At 44.4% G+C, this 20695-nt stretch overlaps 1 protein-coding gene across 6 annotated transcripts in view; it reads left to right on the top strand.

The window, feature by feature from the left end:
• KIAA0586 (KIAA0586 ortholog) overlaps nucleotides 1-20695 on the top strand; it is a 133902-nt gene that overhangs the window by 53736 nt on the left and 59471 nt on the right. For all 6 annotated transcript variants that reach the window (XM_043516007.1, XM_043516006.1, XM_038405118.2 and 3 more), the window contains 3 exons: nucleotides 853-1040; nucleotides 5214-5321; nucleotides 6875-6955. In XM_043516007.1, the coding sequence (XP_043371942.1) occupies nucleotides 853-1040; nucleotides 5214-5321; nucleotides 6875-6955 (377 nt within the window). The remainder of the gene's footprint in view (nucleotides 1-852; nucleotides 1041-5213; nucleotides 5322-6874; nucleotides 6956-20695) is intronic.

Below are 20695 nucleotides of genomic sequence, written 5' to 3'. Positions count from 1 at the left end.
CACCACTCACACCTTGTGCTGCCCCTTTGATGACATCCTGGCAAAGGAGAGAGTGCTGGCATTTTGCACTGCAGCAGCCTCCTTCCTGGTACTCTTCCCATCACTGAAACTCTGTTGGCTCTACAGGAGGAGCCAGTGTTGATCAGAGAATGAATTCTGGGCCCTGGAATTTAGTCTGCATGACAGAGAGTAGATATAAATTGATCATTTCTGCCCAGCAGTTTCAATAATATTGTCCCAAGTTGATTAGAGCATATTGATCATCACTGAGATAGTTTCCTCTTGAGAGTAGATATCATCTGAGTACTGTTACTATATAGACAGAGGTTAATATTAAGCTGACACCTAAAGATAATAAATATACAAAAAAGAGGGGTTGCAGTCAGAGCTCACAGGATGTTATAACCTGAATCATATCTTGACTAACTGGCCTACTAGTTCCAGATAGAAGGAGGCAGGGGGAGACTGTGTAATGTAGGTATTGATTTTATATAGCCCATATCCTGTAGATCAAAGAACAAAAATGTCTGTCCGTTACGATGACTCAAGCTTTTGAGTAGTACAGGTGACTGCAGTTGTTGTTTCATAACACTAGGTGGCACTGTAGTCAATTGAACTACTAGAAAACAATTAGGAAAATCCTCAAGCATCTAGGATTAAAAAAATTAATATGAAAAAATGCATAAAAATTTAAATGTAACTGATAAGGCACTAGATTTTGACCAGTGGGGAAGAAAATTAATCTGATTTTTATAAAATTCACAAAAATGTTCGGATTTAAATTAAGTTTAACTTTATTCTGTTTAATCAATAAATTAAAGATTTTTATGTTTCTTGACTAACTTTCTTTAGGTCAAACGCAAATTAATGGCATCTCACCACAGTCTGCTGGAGTCATTATAGGTAAACCACACCCTGTTACAATGATCGCCTCTGTTCTTCAAGCTCCTCCAAAACCACAACCTAAGCTAAAGAAACCCAACATAGCAGTAATAGAGATGAGATCAGAAAAAAAGGACCCTCCTAAACTCACTGTGCAGGTATGAAGCAAGAACAACAACTGCTTTACTTATTAATATTTTCTAAAGATTGTTCGTATTCAAGGACAGGGCAGGCCCATTACTCAATGGGGGGCAGGGGAGAGACAATAACAGAAAATGTGGAAATGGTGGATTCAGTTTTCACCAAAAAGGTCAGTAGCGATATAACATCTAACACAGTGAATACCAGTGAAAATGAGGTAGGATCTGAGGCTAAAATAGGGGAAGAACAAGTTAAAAATTACTTAGACAAGTTAAAAAGAAAAGGAGGACTTGTGGCACCTTAGAGACTAACAAATTTATTTGAGCATAAGCTTTTGTGAGCTACGGCTCACTTCATTGGATGTCTTCAAGTCATACATCCTAGAATACTCAAGGAGCTGACTGAGGAGATATCTGAGCGATTAGCAATTATCTTCAAAAACTCATGGAAGACTGGAGAGATTCCAGAGCATGGGAAGAGAGCAAAGATAATGCCAATCTATAAAAAGGAGAATAAGGACAACCCGGGGAATTACGACCAGTGGGGGGAAAAAATCTAACTAGCTTCAAGACTGAGCTTGATAAGTTTATGGAGGGGATGATATGATGAGACTGCCTGCAGGACAGCTAGCAGCAAATATCTCCAAAGGCCAGTGATGGGACACTAGATGGGGAGGGTTCTGAGTTACTACAGAGAATTCTTTCCCAAATGTCTGGCTGGTAGGTTTTGGCCATGTGCTCAGGGTCTAACTGAATGCCATATTTGGAGTTGGGAAGGAATTTTCCCCTGGGTCAGATTGGCAGGGACACCATTGGGTTTTCACCTTCCTGTGCAGCGTGGGGCGCGGGTCACTTGCAAGTTTAAACTAATGTAAATGCTGGATTCTCTGTAGCTTGAAGTCTTTAAATCATGATTTGAGGACTTCAGTACTCAGCCAGATGTTAGGGATCTATTATAGAAGTGGGTGGGTGAGGTTCTGTGGCCTGCAGCGGGTCAGACTAGGTGATCATAATGGTCCCTTCTGACCTTAAAATCTATGAATCTGAGACCAGTCAGCTTAACTTCAAAAAGAAAAGGAGTACTTGTGGCACCTTAGAGACTAACAAATTTATTAGAGCATAAGCTTTCGTGAGCTACAGCTCACTTCATCGGATGCATCCGATGAAGTGAGCTGTAGCTCACGAAAGCTTATGCTCTAATAAATTTGTTAGTCTCTAAGGTGCCACAAGTACTCCTTTTCTTTTTGCGAATACAGACTAACACGGCTGCTACTCTGAAAGCTTAACTTCAGTAATCAAAAAGATAATGGAGCAAATAAGCAATCAGTTTGCAAACACTTAGAAGATAATAAGGTGATAAGTAACAGTCAACATGGATTTGTCCAGAACAAATCGAGTCACACCAGCCTAAAAGCTTTCTTTGACAGGGTAACAAGGCTTGTGGATAGGTGGGAAGCAGTTGATGTGATATATCTTGACTTTAGTAAGGGTTTTGATACTATCTCACATCACCTTCTCATAAACAAACTAGGGAAATGTAGCCTAAATGGTTCTACTGTAAGATGGGTGCATAACTGGTTGGAAAACCATTTCCAGAGAATACATATCAGTGGTTCACAGTCAAGCTGTGGAGTCCCACAGGGATTGGTCCTGGGTCCAGTTTTGTTCAATATCTTCATAAATGATTTAGATAATGGCATAGAGAGTACACTTGTAAAGTTTGTGGAGGGGTTACCAGTGCATTAGAGTATAGGTTTAAAATTCAAAATGATCTAGATAAACTGGAGAAATGGCCTAAAGTAAATAGGATGAAATTCAGTAAGGACAAAGTCAAAGTACTTCTTTTAAGAAGAACAATCACACACATACAAAATGGAAAATCACTGCCTAGGAAGGAATCTGGGAGTTGTAGTGGATCACAAGCTAAATACGAATGAACTGTGTAACACTGTTGCCAAAAAGCAAACATCATTCTGGGATGTATTAGCAGGAATGTTGTAAGCAAGACACAAGAAATAGTTCTTCCACTCTACTCTGCGCTGATAAGGCCTCAGTGGTGTATTGTGTCCAATTCTGGGCGCCACGTTTCAGGAAAGACTTGGACAAATTGGAGAAAGTCCAGAGGAGCAAAAATGATTAAAGGTCTAGAAAACATGACCTATGAGGAAAGATTTTAAAAAATGGGTTTGTTTAGTCTGGGGAAGAATACACGGACATGATATCCGTGGGGACATAATAGTTTTCAAATACATAAAAGGTTGTTACGAGGAGGATAGGACAAGAAGCAATGGGCTTACATTGCAGTAAGGGAGGTTTAGGCTGAAGGTTAGGAAAAATTTTCTAACTGTCAGGGTAGTTAAGGACTGAAACAAATTGTGAAATCTCTGTCATTGGAGGTTTTTAAGAAAAGTTAGACAAACACCAGTCAGGAATGGTCTAGTTCAGGGGTTCTCAAATTGGGGGTCGGGACCTGTCAGGGGGTCGCAAGGTTATTACATGGAGGGTCGCGAGTTGTCAGCCTCCACCCCAAACCCCACTTTGCCTCCAGCATTTATAATGGTGTTAAATATATAAAAAAGTGTTTTTAATTTTTAAGGGAGGGTTGCACTGAGAGGCTTGCTATGTGAAAGGGGTCACCAGTACAAAAGTTTGAGAACCACTGGTCTAGTTAATACTTAATCTTACCTTGAGTGCAGGGGACTGGACTAGAGGATCGATTATGTTCTTTTCCAGTCCTACACTTCTGTGATTCTATGTGAATGATTTGGTATTGGTGGATGCCTTTTCTCTTAATGTTAACACCATATGGTATAGTGTAAACAAACAAAAAATCAGTCATCCTGTGCAAATTGTTTTGAATTTTTTTACAATTATTTTTATTATTTAACCGGAATAGAGTTGTTTGGAAAAAGAACATATGCATCCGATGAAGTGAGCTGTAGCTCACGAAAGCTTATGCTCTAATAAATTTGTTAGTCTCTAAGGTGCCACAAGTGCTCCTTTTCTTTTTGCGAATACAGACTAACACGGCTGCTACTCTGAAACCTATAATCCTTGTGGTGAGGAGAAAACAGCCCTGTGATTTTTTTTTTTTAGAGGGAGACTTCCATGCTGGAGCAAACTTGAAAAGGAGAGTTTAATTTATTTAAAACAATAGCAATTTTACTTGGCTGAATGCTTTGCCATTTAAAATCTTTGTTTAAATATGAGTTTCCTTGTAACACAGTTTCCCTTCAGACCAGTCAACCACTGAAGTCCTAATTCCATGTTTGTGATATTAGTCTGTTGTCTTGGAAATGGAAAAGAATGTTTTATCAAAAATTCAGTATTTTGTGTTCATTGGAGAATCAAACTGAAGCAGAAGATATGCTGTCAGTATTCCCCCTCTCTCCCCTCCCCCCTTTAAATATAACTACTTTTGAATAATAGAAGTCAGAAATTAAAAAAAAAATCCCAGATAGAACATGTAGTCCATCCCCCTGCCAGTGCACTACTTTTCTCATCAACACACTTTTTTGGTAGTGCTTTGTTCAGTTTAGTTTTAAATATTCCAAGTGATGAGGCTTTTGTCAAAGATTTAAACTAGTACTTAATTTCCTTTTGATGCATTTGTGTACCTATTGAAAAATCTTTGTCACTGCAAAGAACATAACCACTCTAATTCTTCTTCTAACTGTTTTTTGTACAAAGATTGTACATCTATTACGATGTGTCTATTACAAAATTAATAGTTACTGCTTATTACTTAAAAGTACACTTAACTACACAGTTGTTTATAAGGCAACATAAATGACCCATTAATCAATCAATCACAGAATTCTGAATAATTGATGTGAATTGGGGTGGTGTATTTATTATGTAAAATTACCATACATGTATTTGGCAATTAAAACATACAAGATGTCAAGGTCCCAGGGTATTAACAATCTATTATAGATAACAAAACTGAAGACCTCAAATGAAATGGAGAGCAGTAAAAGTAAGATAACAGGGAAAAAAAGGAGAAGGAAGTACTCTTGGGGGAATGTTCTTAGTTTATTTATTATGTTAAATCTGTCTTTAAAATCCAGCCCTGATCAGGTGCAGGCATGACAATGGGGAGCCATTCCATGTTGTTATGAAAAGATTGAACAGAGGAAAATTTAATTAATACAGACTTAGATTTTGGACTTGTGGTGTTTTCCATTTTAGGTATTACCAAATGTAGATATTGACAGTCTTTCAAATGACAGCGTGAGTATAAACCAGACTCCTACAAGCTCTGAAGCAGCACTTCCTCCTGTTAGCAGTCTGATTCAGGTATTGGTCTAAATGCCTAAAAATTGGTGTTAGTTTGATAAGTAGATATTAATACATTAATGTTCAATTACTATCAAATGATCTAATGTAGTATTCCTTCTTTGTTAAAGAAAGTAGGCCCACTAGTAAACAGAAAAGAGAACTAAATTGCGACTTCTAAGATGGGTGGGTTTTTATTTATTTATTTTAAACAAAATCTTTAACAGGGTGTAGATAGTTAATTTCCTTCCATCCCTGAGTAAGGGGTGGTGCGTAGCTGTGCCTACCCCAGGAACAGCATAGGGAAAGACTCTTGCGGAGGGGAGGAGGAAGTAATCTGCTGTTGGCCCATACCAGTAGCACATTGCTTCTCCATCCATGCAGGCTCAGCTGTATTAGCTGGAACGTGGAAGAGAGAAGACTTCATCCACTCCTTTCCCCCTTTATGTCCATTCCCTGTACGCCTGCCTTGGGTGGGGAATAGTGGCCCTGTGGATCGTCTCGCCACCCTGCACACAGACTGACAATACAAGGTAGCTGTGCAAGGGAGTAAGGAGGTGCCTTGTGCTCCCTTACACAACAACACAGGCAAGCCACTAACTACTCAGTGAGATGCTATGGCCTGTATTGTGCAGGTCAGTCTAGATGATCGTAATGGCCCCTTCTGGCCTTCAGATCTATGAATCATGATTTTGCCCATATCACTTTTCAGGAGTTGTCATAGAGCATTTAGGAAATAATAAAGATTGTGTGTGACTTCCAGGCAGAAAACTATTTAAAGAATGTTAAGGTTGCAAACTGAAGCATATGGTTACAAGATCACATATTGTTTCTTCCACAGGACCTCTGCCTCATTCAGTGCACAGGCTGAACTATGTGAACTGAATGAGGCAACTTTCAATATATCTTTTTTTCCTTAGCTGTTCAGCATGTGTGTGTCTGCTTCATTCACTGCACACCAACCAGCCTCCTCACTGCATGAGGTGATGTTCCTGCAGACCCCTGCCTCATTCACTGCATAACTCGTTCATCATTCCGCTGAACTCTCATTCTTATTCTGCCACTGAATGAGGCAGTGTTCTGCCCCCCACCCCTCCAAAGAGCTTGTGATCATGTAATTAAAAACTAGTTTGTAATGCTTATGCACAAGGAAGTAGAGTTAAGGTTGCTTTGGGGAACCTTAATTTAGGTATTTCCAGATTGAGTGATTCACTTAGCAGTCATTTGTCCCTCTCTTTTGTATTTTTTAAAAAAAAAAGTTTGATAGTTATAACAATAATGTTGTCCTGAGATTCTGAAGCAGAGATATTCTATTAAATCCTACAGCCAAGTCCAAGGAGTGCTAGCATTGATTTTATTGAATTGCTTAATGGATACCATCCAGTCCTCTTCCTGGTCTATAGAGAAATCCCTCCATCTGTTAGGATAAAACATTTTTGCATGGTGGTTGTTTAAGATCTAATTAGTGTGCAACAAGATGGTCACTGTAGCTTGATCATATTCTCAGTATAAAGTTATTTTCCATTTATACCTTTTAATTTAAGATGTGTATGTTTTTGTCTACCTTTTATAAGGGTCCAGAGCAAACTCAGTATGAGGAGGAAGATATAAAGTTCCCAGGAACTAATTTTGTGGATGTTACTGATGTTATTCAGGTAATTACATCCCAAAGATGTCCTTACCTTTGACTTTTATATTCAATTCTGTTCGGTTCCTCAATATGAAATGAAGCATTAAAAATTTTACTTTACACAAAATATGCATCTTGTTTAGTTTAGCTTTATGTGAGATTGAAAGGGGTAGTTTTAAATGGTTGGATGCCAAGGAATTGGTTTTAAATGACTACAAACATTTGGTTTAGAGAAACAAGAAATGGTAGGCCAGCTATTACTTACTGGTTTCAGAGTAGCAGCCGTGTTAGTCTGTATTCGCAAAAAGAAAAGGAGTACTTGTGGCACCTTAGAGACTAACAAATTTATTTGAGCATAAACTTTCATGAGCTACAGCTCGCTTCATCGGATGCATTCCGTGGAAAATACAGTGGGGAGATTTATATACATAGAGAACATGAAACAGTGGGTGTTACCTTACACACTGTAACCAGAGTGATCACTTAAGGTGAGCTATTGCCAGCAGGAGAGCGGGGAAAAAACCTTTTGTAGTGATAATCAAGGTGGGCCATTTCCAGCAGTTGACAAGAACGTCTGAGGAACAGTAGGGGGTGGAGGGGGGAATAAACATGGGGAAATAGTTTACTTTGTGTAATGACCCATCCACTCCCAATCTCTATTCAAGCCTAAATTAATTGTATCCAGTTTGCAAATTAATTCCAATTCAGCAGTCTCTCGTTGGAGTCTGTTTTTGAAGGTTTTTTGTTGAAGAATTGCAACTTTTAGGTCTGTAATTGAGTGACCAAAGAGATTGAAGTGTTCTCCAACTGGTTTTTGAATATTCTAATTCTTGATGTCTGATTTGTGTCCATTTATTCTTTTATGTAGAGACTGTCCAGTTTGACCAATGTACATGGCAGAGGGGCATTGCTGGCACATGATGGCACATATCACATTGGTAGATGCACAGGTGAACGAGCCTCTGATAGTGTGGCTGATGTGATTAGGCCCTATGATGGTGTCTCCTGAATAGATGTGTGGACAGAGTTGGCAACGGGCTTTGTTGTAAGGATAGGTTCCTGGGTTAGTGGTTCTGTTGTGTGGTTGCTGGTGAGTATTTGCTTCAGGCTGGGGGGCTGTCTGTAAGCAAGGACTGGCCTATCTCCCAAGATCTGTGAGAGTGATGGGTCATCCCAGGATTCTGGGTGGACTCCTCCTGAAGGTCGAAACAGCAGCCTGGATTTCTACATAGACTGCTTCCGCCGACGTGCACGAGCTGAAATTGTGGAAAAGCAGCATCGCTTACCCCATAACCTCAGCCATGCAGAACACAGTGCCATCCACAGCCTCAGAAACAACTCTGACATCATAATCAAAAAGGCTGACAAAGGAGGTGCTGTCGTCATCATGAATAGGTCGGAGTATGAACAAGAGGCAACTAGGCAGCTCTCCAACACCACTTTCTACAAGCCATTACCCTCTGATCCCACTGAGAGTTACCAAAAGAAACTACAGCATTTTCTCAAGAAACTCCCTGAAAAAGCACAAGAACAAATCCGCACAGACACACCCCTGGAGCCCCGACCTGGGGTATTCTATCTGCTACCCAAGATCCATAAACCTGGAAATCCTGGACGCCCCATCATCTCAGGCATTGGCACCCTGACAGCAGGATTGTCTGGCTATGTAGACTCCCTCCTCAGGCCCTTCGTTACCAGCACTCCCAGCTATCTTCGAGACACCACCGATTTCCTGAGGAAACTACAGTCCATTGGTGATCTTCCTAAAAACACCATCCTCGCCACTATGGATGTAGAAGCACTCTACACCAACATTCCACACAAAGATGGACTACAAGCCGTCAGGAACAGTATCCCCGATAATGTCACGGCTAACCTGGTGGCTGAACTTTGTGACTTTGTCCTGACCCATAACTATTTCACATTTGGTGACAATGTATACCTTCAAATCAGCGGCACTGCGATGGGTACCCGCATGGCCCCACAGTATGCCAACATTTTTATGGCTGACTTAGAACAACGCTTCCTCAGCTCTCGTCCCCTAATGCCCCTACTCTACTTGCGCTACATTGATGACATCTTCATCATCTGGACCCATGGAAAAGAAGCTCTTGAGGAATTCCACCATGATTTCAACAATTTCCATCCCACCATCAACTTCAGCCTGGACCAGTCCACACAAGAGATCCACTTCCTGGACACTACGGTGCTAATAAGCGATGGTTACATAAACACCACCCTGTATCGGAAACCTACTGACCGCTATTCCTACCTACATGCCTCTAGCTTTCATCCAGATCATACCACTCGATCTATTGTCTACAGCCAAGCGCTACGATATAACCGCATTTGCTCCAACTCCTCAGACAGAGACAAACACCTACAAGATCTCTATCATGCATTCCTACAACTACAATACCCACCTGCTGAAGTGAAGAAACAGATTGACAGAGCCAGAAGAGTACCCAGAAGTCACCTACTACAGGACAGGCCCAACAAAGAAAACAACAGAACGCCACTAGCCATCACCTTCAGCCCCCAACTAAAACCTCTCCAATGCATCATCAAGGATCTACAACCTATCCTGAAGGACGAGCCATCACTCTCACAGGTCTTGGGAGACAGACCAGTCCTTACTTACAGACAGCCCCCCAATCTGAAGCAAATACTCACCAGCAACCACACACCACACAACAGAACCACTAACCCAGGAACCTATCCTTTCAACAAAGCCCGTTGCCAACTCTGTCCACATATCTATTCAGGGGATACCATCATAGGGCCTAATCACATCAGCCACACTATCAGAGGCTCGTTCACCTGCGCATCTACCAATGTGATATATGCCATCATGTGCCAGCAATGCCCCTCTGCCATGTACATTGGCCAAACTGGACAGTCTCTACGTAAAAGAATAAATGGACACAAATCAGACGTCAAGAATTATAACATTCAAAAACCAGTTGGAGAACTCTTCAATCTCTCTGGTCACTCGATCACAGACCTAAGAGTGGCTATACTTCAACAAAAAAGCTTCAAAACCAGACTCCAACGAGAGACTGCTGAATTGGAATTAATTTGCAAACTGGATACAATTAACTTAGGCTTGAATAGAGACTGGGAATGGATGAGTCATTACACAAAGTAAAACTATTTCCCCATGGTATTTCTCCCTCCCACCCCACCCCCCACTGTTCCTCTGATATTCTTGTTAACTGCTGGAATTAGCCTACCTTGCTTGTCACCATGAAAGGTTTTCATCCTTCCCCCCCCTGCTGCTGGTGATGGCTTATCTTAAGTGATCACTCTCCTTACAGTGTGTATGATAAACCCATTGTTTCATGTTCTCTGTGTTGTATATAAATCTCCCCTCTGTTTTTTCCACCAAATGCATCCGATGAAGTGAGCTGTAGCTCACGAAAGCTTATGCTCAAATAAATTTGTTAGTCTCTAAGGTGCCACAAGTACTCCTTTTCTTTTTGCGAATACAGACTAACATGGCTGCTACTCTGAAACCTGTAGAGATGGGTAGGGTGAGTTGTGGAGTGCTTGCTGTCTAAGCAGAGTATCAGGGGTTGCATGTGAGGGGGTGCTCACTTCAGTCTTTTATATCTTTCTCCTTATTTTCATGAACTGAAAGGAAAAATACATCTCTTTCATTCTTGTTTAGATTCAGGTTGGTTGCTATATCATTTTTCATTGGCTTTGTGCCTTTGTGGTTGGCCTAGGTGACTCTTTTTCAGATCCTGAATATGCAGCCTGTTAATGAATATACGACATTCCTGCCATAAAAAAGAACAAAGGCCATTGAGGAATAGATTCAGATAACTTTTAAAGTTTTAACTCTTTTATTCAGTCCATTTTTTGAGATTTTATTTTTATTTATTTTTCTTATAGTAAGACAGGAAATGAAATTCAAAAAGTCCAAGCACTCCTGTTCTTTTATGTAAGAGTTTTTAGTTTTCAAAACAGTCTTAAAATTAAATAACTTTTAGAAAGTCTTTTGGCAAAATGGTTGACTCTACACGACAGTTTTTGGAATGATGATTTTCTTGTCTTCTGCATTGGATGAAGGTTTGCTCACTCCCATAATTCCCCATTAATATAAATATTCTATACTTAAATGGCTTCTTATTTAATAATTAGTCAATCATCAAATGGACTTACTATATTTGTACATTAAACATTTTACTAGTTATATAACAATACTATCAGGCTTGCCTTTACAAAATATTTGCAAATATACATATTGAAAGCAGCATATACAATCTTAAGTATATGAGAAACAACGAAGATTTTTACTTCTAAGTGTTGACATGAGTTACTTGGAAGTAACCGGTATCTTCTGTAAAACATTTCCCACCATTAATATTCTTCAAATGTAAAGAATAAAAGACTTCAGTGTGTTTACAAAAGAAATCAGTTTCAGTAAGGATAGTTCTAGAATTCTTTGTGTGGGTTAAACATAGCTTTTTCTTTGAAAAGAAGAGGCAGGAGGGGTTAGTATAGGCCCACTGTACCTCTAGATTTATTGCTCTGATAACACAACCCTGCATTCTTTTTGCAATCAGATTTATTCCTAAAAATGTTCACAAGGTTTGTTTCTGCTTGATAAAAGAAAAGGAGTACTTGTGGCACCTTAGAGACTAACAAATTTATTAGAGCATAAGCTTTCGTGAGCTACAGCTCACTTCATCGGATGCATTTAAATGCATGTAAATGCATCCGATGAAGTGAGCTGTAGCTCACGAAAGCTTATGCTCTAATAAATTTGTTAGTCTCTAAGGTGCCACAAGTACTCCTTTTCTTTTTGCGAATACAGACTAACACGGCTGCTACTCTGATTTCTGCTTGATGTGAGTGTGCTTGTCCTTGGGAGATAGAAGCGGAAACCTTCTGGAATTTCTTTGATTAGCTTTAACATTTTGTAACATAATTAGCTAAACATGTATATTATTATATTTCCAAACATCCTGGCAATAACATTTTTTGTAGCTATATCTTAATATTCAGTAAAGGTGCAAACAAGTTTGTAACAACTTTTTTAAAAGTTACAATATTTTTATTAATATAATTTTTGGATCATTACTGAGGACTTTCTTCTACATTTACTAACAACTTAAAAATATTATATCTACTTGTTGAACAATCTTATTCTTCACTATTGGAATAAATACATAATTTGTTAATAGGTAAAGGACCTTTGACAAACAAAAGGAAGAGAGTTAACTTAATTTTAAGAATTGGGTTTTAATTGTACATGCCTAGACTCCTTAGAAATAAAGACATGCCGTCGAAGAACAGCACTTCAGAGTCAATAGTGGTACTAGAATTCGAGACCTACCTGTATGTGCACTTATTGGAGAATAGCAATGAAGTAAGTTAATATCAAGTAATCAGACAGAGCATATATCATTTTGTGATGTTACAGCCCTTGAAAATGAATTGCATATATTGTGTTCTTATTACCAAATGGATTTTGGAAATAAAAGTAAGAAAAACTGTCAGTAATACCCTGTAAATATATGAACATGCAAATAACCTTATTGACAGCCAGTCAGAGCTCCCTTTGTGACCAGTATGATAAATTCACTTCAGAAATATGTGTATTAAATGTACAGTATATCTAAGAATATGTTCCAGTTCTGTCAAAACTATGCAAATGACTCTTTAAAATAATGACCAGAACTTCTCTAAAAGAACTACTAATACATCTACTTGGGCAGTTTTTTTTCTATTTGCACAAATGCTTATTCTTTAAAAACGAACAGGGAAAGTACTTAAGAAATCAATTTAAGAAATAACAGTAAAAAGAACCTAGCAGCATCTAAATTCTTTAAACGTTAATATGAGTTCTCCATTTTTCATATTTCTCCAGGATTGCTTTTATTTTTTGTTCTTGGCAATGGCATGCATTTTAACCACAAAACAAAATAGTGTTTCGATGGCAACACATGTTTGGCTCATGACCATATATATAGTGTTCTTAAAGATGTGCAAGACAAACATAACGTGGAACCATAAAATCAGGTCTCCGGAGCGACGGAAATATTTAAGACATCAAAAGCATCCTCTTTTATAGTAATAGCTTTGCTTTGAATGTGCATGGAGATATGTCCATAAAATGTTATGCAGGAAAACTGGCCTTTTTCCCCCATGAAAAGTACAATCTGTTAGAAGTTAAGAAGATAAGTATTTGTCAAAAAACTTCCTGTTTTTTCAATTTCATGTGGAAAGGATTTTTTGGTACTTTGGTCCATGAGTTTTCTCTGAGTATAGTACTTCTCTCTGATTTCTTGTGGTAGAAGATAGGTCCAGAAGATACTTAAGATGTTAAAATGCTAATTTTAATTAGCTACTCTGTCATTGGATAATGCAGCAGTTCCCAAATTTTTGAAAGTTGAGTCCCCTTAGAGGAAGATGAAATGTGTTGTACCCCCATTGCTGTCCTGCCATGTCATGTTAAAGGCCTACCTGCGGTAATGTATAACCCTTCTGCATTTGCCCTCTGATCTCTTGGTGCAACTTGCACTTTGGGGAAATACTAGGATAGACCTTCAAGTTACACCCTGTCTTTTTGTTTATGCTTTGGAGGGCAGTGAAATAATTAACTATGTTGACAATCAATGTATCCTCATTAGCATCAGAGTTAGCACCCATTGAAATAAATGGGACAATTCACACCCTAGAGCTGTTGTTTCAGGCTCTCATTTTGAAGATTTCTTCTCAACAGTAATAGTTAGAGACTATGTACACAGAAAAGTTTTAACAGTGTTACCAGTATAGCCATCCCATCCATGTGGATACTATTATTCTGCAGTCTGTTGTCAACCCCAATTCTGATGCATATGATCTATTCCCTTCTTGTACGTAGTTTTGAGGGGCAGTTCAACACTGTAGTACACAGCCAGATGTTGGCCACAGGTAGCATCTTACTTGATGTCCTTGGAAAAGAATCAAAGTACTCAGATTTTTCAGAGCAGTCAGACTGGTTAGACCTGAAGTCAGACCAGTCTTTCCTAAATGGGACTTACCACTGGTGTTGAAAGCACCCTTTTAAATCATTTACATGGATCCTCACCTTTCTACAGATCTATCAAAACCTATTTCTTGGTTGCTATCACAACTTCTAGGTGAGTCTTTAAGTTGGCAGCTTTATCTATGCATAAATCTCATTAAGTCATTCATAATGACAAAGTGGTATGAAGGAACTCATAATCTTTCTCGTCAAAAGTGAACCCATCTTTTTTTTGTCACATAGGGGGGTTATCCTCCCTCACTCCATCCAAAGCCACAGCAGCTTGCAGAAAAGCTGTGGGATAATATGGATGCTTTTGGAGTACTAAGATATATATTGAGTGCACTGATTCAACAAGAAGATTGGCTTCCTTGTTCATCTCCTTTCATCTGAAGTGACAAGGGCTCCAGCTATCCAAATTATATCTGGCTAGATGGATCAGATTTTGCATTGTCAAGGCGTACAAGGCATCAGGTTGAACCTGTTTTGACAGAATCAAAATACGCTCTACAAGATCTATGGTGTCTTTAGGCGCTTTCTGCCCATGTTCTTCCCCTGAGGAGATCTGCTGGGCAGCAACATGGTCCTTTATTAACCCTTTTATTAGACACTATAAGGTGGACTTTATATCCTCTGCAGAAGCGTCCTTCAAAAGGAAGGTGCTTCATGCATTGATCCAGAAGTCACTTTCCGTTTTGGCAATTGATGGGAAAAGCTGTTCCTTCACTTCTTATTCTACGTCTTCATCCCTCCCTAGTCCTGTTCTCTCCTCCTGTGACAGTATTGTGGGAGACATAGGGTTGTAGAATGGGAAATTTCTTACCTGATTATATCCTTCATAATAGTAGCAGCATCCACAGTTGTTCTTCAAGTGATTGCTACATGCACCGGTGCCAGAAGTTTTTCCCCTAGCAGTACCTGCAGGGGGGAGCGCCCCCCGCAACCTCTGGAGTGGCACCTGCCTGGTGTGGTATAAGGGGAGCTGCGTACTCACCCCAACCTCAGTTCCTTCTTGCCGGCAGTGAAGGTGCGTCGGAACAGCTCTAATCCAGCTTTGCTGCAGCTTGTCCCCAGAACTGTTCATTCGTTCATTCGTTCAGTGTTAGTACCTGGAATTAGTTAGCTGTTTAATTAGTTTAATTAGTCAGTGAACCCGGGCCGGTGCATGCCCTGCACCCTGTAGTTTAAGTCATGCGGCTCTTGTAGGCATTCTGTGCCAAGAAGTGATCCGCACGAAGACTGTTCGCGCTGCTTGGGAGAAACCCATATCAGCGAAAGATGCAAGATTTGCAAGTCGTTTAAGCCTTGGTCCACAAAAGAAAGGGACATTAGGCTCCGGGCCATCCTGATGGAGTCGGTGCTGACCCTGACCCCGGCACACCTCTCCAAACTGGTACCTGGCACCGTGGCATCGGTACGCAGCGACCCTCCATTGCCATCAACCAGTCGGGGCACGCCAAGAGGGCCAGGAAGACCCTCTCTTAGCAGTAGCACCGATGGAAGTCTGGGACAGGGGCTAGGCCCATGTCGACCGGTCCTCGATCCCCACTGGGTCCCAGGCCTCTGACTCACGTTGAGCGTAGTAGCCCAGCCCCTTCAGAACAGGCCTCTCCGGATGTCCGGATGCTGTCCACGCTTGAAGCTCTCCAGGCAGCACGGGATGTTATGTCCATGCTGGTGCCTGGAGCGCTGCCGATGGCAGCCCTGCACTCCAGAGGCAAGCCGCCACTGGGATCTCCGCAGTCGCCTCAGGCCCAGTACCGGTCTCGATTGAGGGAACGTTCCCCACACCAATCACTGCCCAGCGATCGCTCAGAGCAGAGTCCCGGTGGATCGCCCTCGACACCAACCAGACTGTCTGGCTTTGTTCCGTCCAGCTGGGACTCACGGCACCACTCGTCCTCAAGGAGCAAATATCGGCAGGACCGCAGCGGGCGTCGCCATCAGTCCTCATCTCGGAGAGGGTACTGCAGTCGATTGTGGCATGGTCGTCAACACCGTTCCCGCTCGGACTCCCACTCCAAGTCTCCGCCAAAACAATGCAGCGCCGGGCGTCGATCGCTGGCATTTCACTGTTGCGGGTCCGCCCGTCGAGGCTGTTCACAGAGCAGCTGTTACCGTCGGTATCAGTCCTCCATGTTGAGATTGCGGTCCCATGACCGTCGTAGATCCCAGCACCGCCGCTCCTCCTGGTCCAGAAACAGCAGTAGATTTTACGCCATCCATAGCCATTCATAGCCGTCCTTCGATGGGCCAAGCCAGCCAACCTGAACAGCCAGCCCCGCTGGTGCCACAGCAGATGCAGTGGCACCGAGCATTGTGGCTGGTCCAATGGTACCAGTGGGCACTGTGGCCTCCGGTGGGAGCTCGCTCGGTGGCTGGAGCTTTGGAGGCACCGTCGGCCTCCCTCTCCAGACCCTCGAGAAGGGAGGTGGTGAGACGTGCGTCCTCAGCACTGTGCCCAGAGTCCAACCAGGTGGTGGACCCTCCGGTGCTGGCCAACACCCAGAGCACTGCACCGGCCTCTTCGCCCCTCCCGGAGGAGGCGATTGCGTCCCTACCCCCCTCCATCCCGCAGGAGGACTTCAGGGCCAACCAAGAACTCTTAAAGAGGGTGGCAACAAGCCTCCACTTCCAGGCAGAGGAGATGGAGGAGCCCTCAGACTCCTTGTTTAACATGTTGTCCTCATCGGCTCTACGTGGGGTGGCCTTGCCTCTCCATGAAGGGGTGGCTAAGATTTCAAATGCCCTGTGGCAAACACTGGCCTCATTGACCCCCATCTCTAAAAAGGCGGAACGCAAGTACTTTGTACCCTCTAAGGGGAATGAGTATTTGTATACTCACCTGGCGCCCAACTGCCTGGTGGTCGAGTTGGTCAACCACAGGAAACAGCAGAGTCAGCCAGCCCCGACCCCAAAGAACAAAAACTCTCGGAGACTGGACTCTTTCGGAAGGAAAAATGTATTCATCTTGGAGCTTCCAGTTACGAGTGGCAAACCATCAGGCTCTCCTGGGCCGGTACGAATTCAATCTGTGGGGCTCCCTGCCCAAGTTTAAGGACTCCCTCCAGGAGCGCAATAGGATGGAGTTCCAGGTGCTAGTGGAGGAAGGGGCAGCGGCTGCTAGGACGTCCCTGCAGGCAGCCTCGGATGCTGCGGATACAGCCGCACAATCAATGGCCTCCACGGTGTCCATGAGACGGGCGTCATGGCTCCTGCTCTCTGGGCTGTCTAGCAAGGCGCAGTCTTCCATGCAGGATCTCCTGTTTGACGGGAAAGATCTGTTTGCAGAGGAAACAGATACAAGGCTGCATGGTATGAAGGAATCCTGCATGACCTTCCAGACTCGGGACCTCTATGTCCCGGCTCTGGCAAAACCTAAGTTCAAGTTGCAGCAGACTCCCGCCCAGGCTGCCCTTCCGAAGTATGAGACCACCCATAAGAAGCAGCAGGATTATAAGAGATGCCCTCAGAGGCAGTCTTGGCCTGCCCCCCAGCCTGGATCCTCCAAGGGCAATCAGGCGGGGAAAAGGGATTTTTGACGGGACACTTGGGGGCACCCCACCAGTCCTCATCAGGGATCCACCCCCAATAAAGCTTCCCTTCTCCAACCAGTTGTGTGCTTTCCTCCCAGAATGGTCGCAGCTAACCTCGGACTGATGGGTCCTCAACACCATCTTCCGGGGTTACACCCTCCAGTTTACTTCCTCCCCACCCAGCCATCCCCCACCCCCGTCCCCCTTGGGGGATCCCTCTCATGAAGCTCTGCTCGAGCAGGAGGTGGGCCGGCTCCTAGGTCTAGGAGCGATAGAGGCGGTGCCTGAGGAGTTCACAGGCAAGGAGTATTGCTCCCATTATTTCCTTATCCCGAAGGCCAAAGCGGGGCTGAGGCCCATCCTGAGGTCTGAACCCAGTACATGGTGAAGCTCAAGTTCTGCATGGTCTCCCTGGTCTTCATCATCCCCTTCCTGAATCCCGGGGACTGGTACGCTGCCCTCGATCTACAGGACGCGTACTTCCACATCCACATATTCAAGGGGCACAGACGCTTCCTCTGTTTTGTGGTGGGACAGAATCACTAACAATTCACAGTTCTACCATTTGGTCTGTCCACTGCTCCCAGGGTGTTTACAAAATGCATGTCGGTGGTAGCGGCCTACCTCAGATGGCAGGGGGTCCAGATATTTCCCTATCTGGACGATTGGCTTTGTCAAGGACAGCTCCCGGTCACAGGTGAGGGATCATGTGGCTCTCCTCCTGTCCACGTGCACCACCTTGGGCCTGTTGGTAAACAACACCAAGTCCACGTTAGTCCCGGTCCAACGCGTAGAGTTTATCAGGGCGCTCCTGGAGGCAGTGTCGGCCAGGGCCTCTCTCCCGCCAGCAGATTTGAGACCCTGAAAGGTCTCATCGACTCAGTCACAAGATTCCCAGTGACAACAGCCAGGGTTTGCCTACAACTCTTGGGTCATATGTCAGCGTGCATGTACGTGGTTCGTTACGCCAGGCTCAGGATGCGGCCCCTCCAGCTCTAGTTGGCCTTGAAGTTCTCCCAGGCCACGGACAGGATGGACAAGGTCCTCACTGTGCCGGACTCTGTGATCACCTCCCTACGGTGGTGGTCCGCCCCAAACAACATGCTCCAAGGGATCCCATTCAGGGACAGGGCCCCATCATTGGAGCTGGTGTCCGATGCATCGGACCTGGGTTGGGGGGACCATGTGGGGAACTTTCAGACCCAAGGCCTGTGATTGGCTCAAGACCTGACCTTACATATAAACATCAAGGAGCTCAGGGCGGTGCGGCTGGTGTGTATGGCCTTCCGCTTGCACCTGGAGGGCAAGGTAGTCAGGATCCTCACAGACAACACGGCCTCAATGTTCTTTATCAACAGGCAAGGCGGGGCTCGATCCTCTGACCTCTGCCACGAAGCCTTCAGGCTATGGGACTTCTGTATAGCCCACGACATCCACCTGAAGGCCTTCCACCTACCGGGTGCCCGGAACGAGAGGGCAGATCGCTTGAGCAGGGACTTTTCCTCGCAACACGAGTGGTCCCTCCACTCAGAAGTGGCGCACCGAAGGTGGGGAACTCCCCAGATAGACCTGTTCACGACTCAGCAGAACCGGCGATGCCTCCAGTTCTGCTCCGGGGGGGCCTGGGGAGGGGCATTCTCTCCGACGCCTTTCTCCTATCCTGGTCAGCCCAGCTTCTCTACGCCCTTACTCCGTTCTCTCTAATAAGCAGGGTCCTGGAGAAGATAAAGACGGACAAGGCCCGGGTCCTCCTAATTGCCCCAGCGTGGCCCAGGCAGCATTGGTACTGGACCCTCACGGGCCTGGCGGTAGCTCCGCAGTGGCCGTTGCTGCTCCACCCGGACCTGCTCTCTCAGGGCCAGAGCTGCCTCCTCCAACCCAACCTGGCAGCTCTTCACCTCGCGGTGTGGCTGCTCAGTGGTTAGGTGGAGAGGAAAGGACATGCTCAGAGCAGGTTCAGCACGTCCTCCTTGAAAGTAGACGGCCCTCCACTCGCCGCGCTTATTTGGCGAAGTGGTCCCGGTTTTCTAGGTGGGCAGTGGACCAGGGTGTCTCCCTGGTGACCGCCCCGATCCAGCTTATCCTTGATTACCTGCTTCACCTGAGGGCCCAGGGCCTAATGCCTTGTCAGTCAAGGTGCATCTGGCAGCCATATCGGCCTTCCATCCGCTGGTGCAAGGGCACACGGTATTTTCCCATGCTATGACTGGTCGATTCCTTAAGGGTTTGGACTGTCTTTTTCCATATTCTTGTGGGATATGGCGGGACCTAAACCTGGTGTTAGCTCGTCTCATGGGGTCCCTGTTTGAATCACTGGCCACTTGCTCCTGGTCTCACCTCTCATGGAAGGTGTCCTTCCTGGTTGCAGTCACGTCGGCCAGCGAGTCTCGGAGCTCAGGGCCCTGACCTCCAAGCCACCGTACACGGTCTTTCATAAAGACAAGGTCCAGCTCCGCCCACACCCCGCATTCCTCCCGAAGGTGGTCTCCGCCTACCACATGGATCAGGACTTTTTTCTACCAGTCCTCTGCTCAAAGCCTCACACATCTAGTGAGGAGTGCTGTCTCCATACGCTTGACATGAGGCGTAGCTCTGGATTTTTACCTCGAGCGGACCAAGCCATTCAGAAGGTCCTCGCAACTGTTCGTTGCCTCGGCTGCACGCGTGAGGGGCCAGCCGATTTCCACTCGGCGGCTTTCCAATCGGATCACTTCGTGCATCCGTTCTTGTTATGAGCTGGCGGGTGTCCCCCCGCCACCCATTGTGAGGGCACACTTGACTCGGGTGCAGGCATCGTCAGCTGCCTTCATGGCCTACGTCCACATCCAGGACAATTGTAGGGCCTCCACATGGTCTTCGATTCACACGTTCACCTTGCACTATGCGATCATCCCCCAAACCAGGGATGACGCCGGGTTCGGCAGGGCTCTCCTCCATCATGGGAACTTGTGAATTCCTACCCACCTCCAACAGATGTAGCTTGGAATCGCCTATTGTGGAATACACATGAGCAACCACTCGAAGAAGAAAAGACAGTTACCTTTTCCATAACTGGCGATCTTCGAGATATGTTGCTCCTGTCTATTCCACATCCACCCTTCTTCCCCTCAGTCGGAGTTGTTTGGCAAGAAGAAACTGAGGGTGGGGAGAGCACACAGCTCTCCTTATACCATGCCAGGCAGGTGCCACTCCAGGGGTTGTGGGGGGCACT

The sequence above is a fragment of the Dermochelys coriacea genome, chromosome 6 (assembly GCF_009764565.3).
Source record: "Dermochelys coriacea isolate rDerCor1 chromosome 6, rDerCor1.pri.v4, whole genome shotgun sequence".
NCBI lineage: Eukaryota > Metazoa > Chordata > Testudines > Dermochelyidae > Dermochelys > Dermochelys coriacea.
This window is presented reverse-complemented; position numbering and strand designations above follow the sequence as displayed.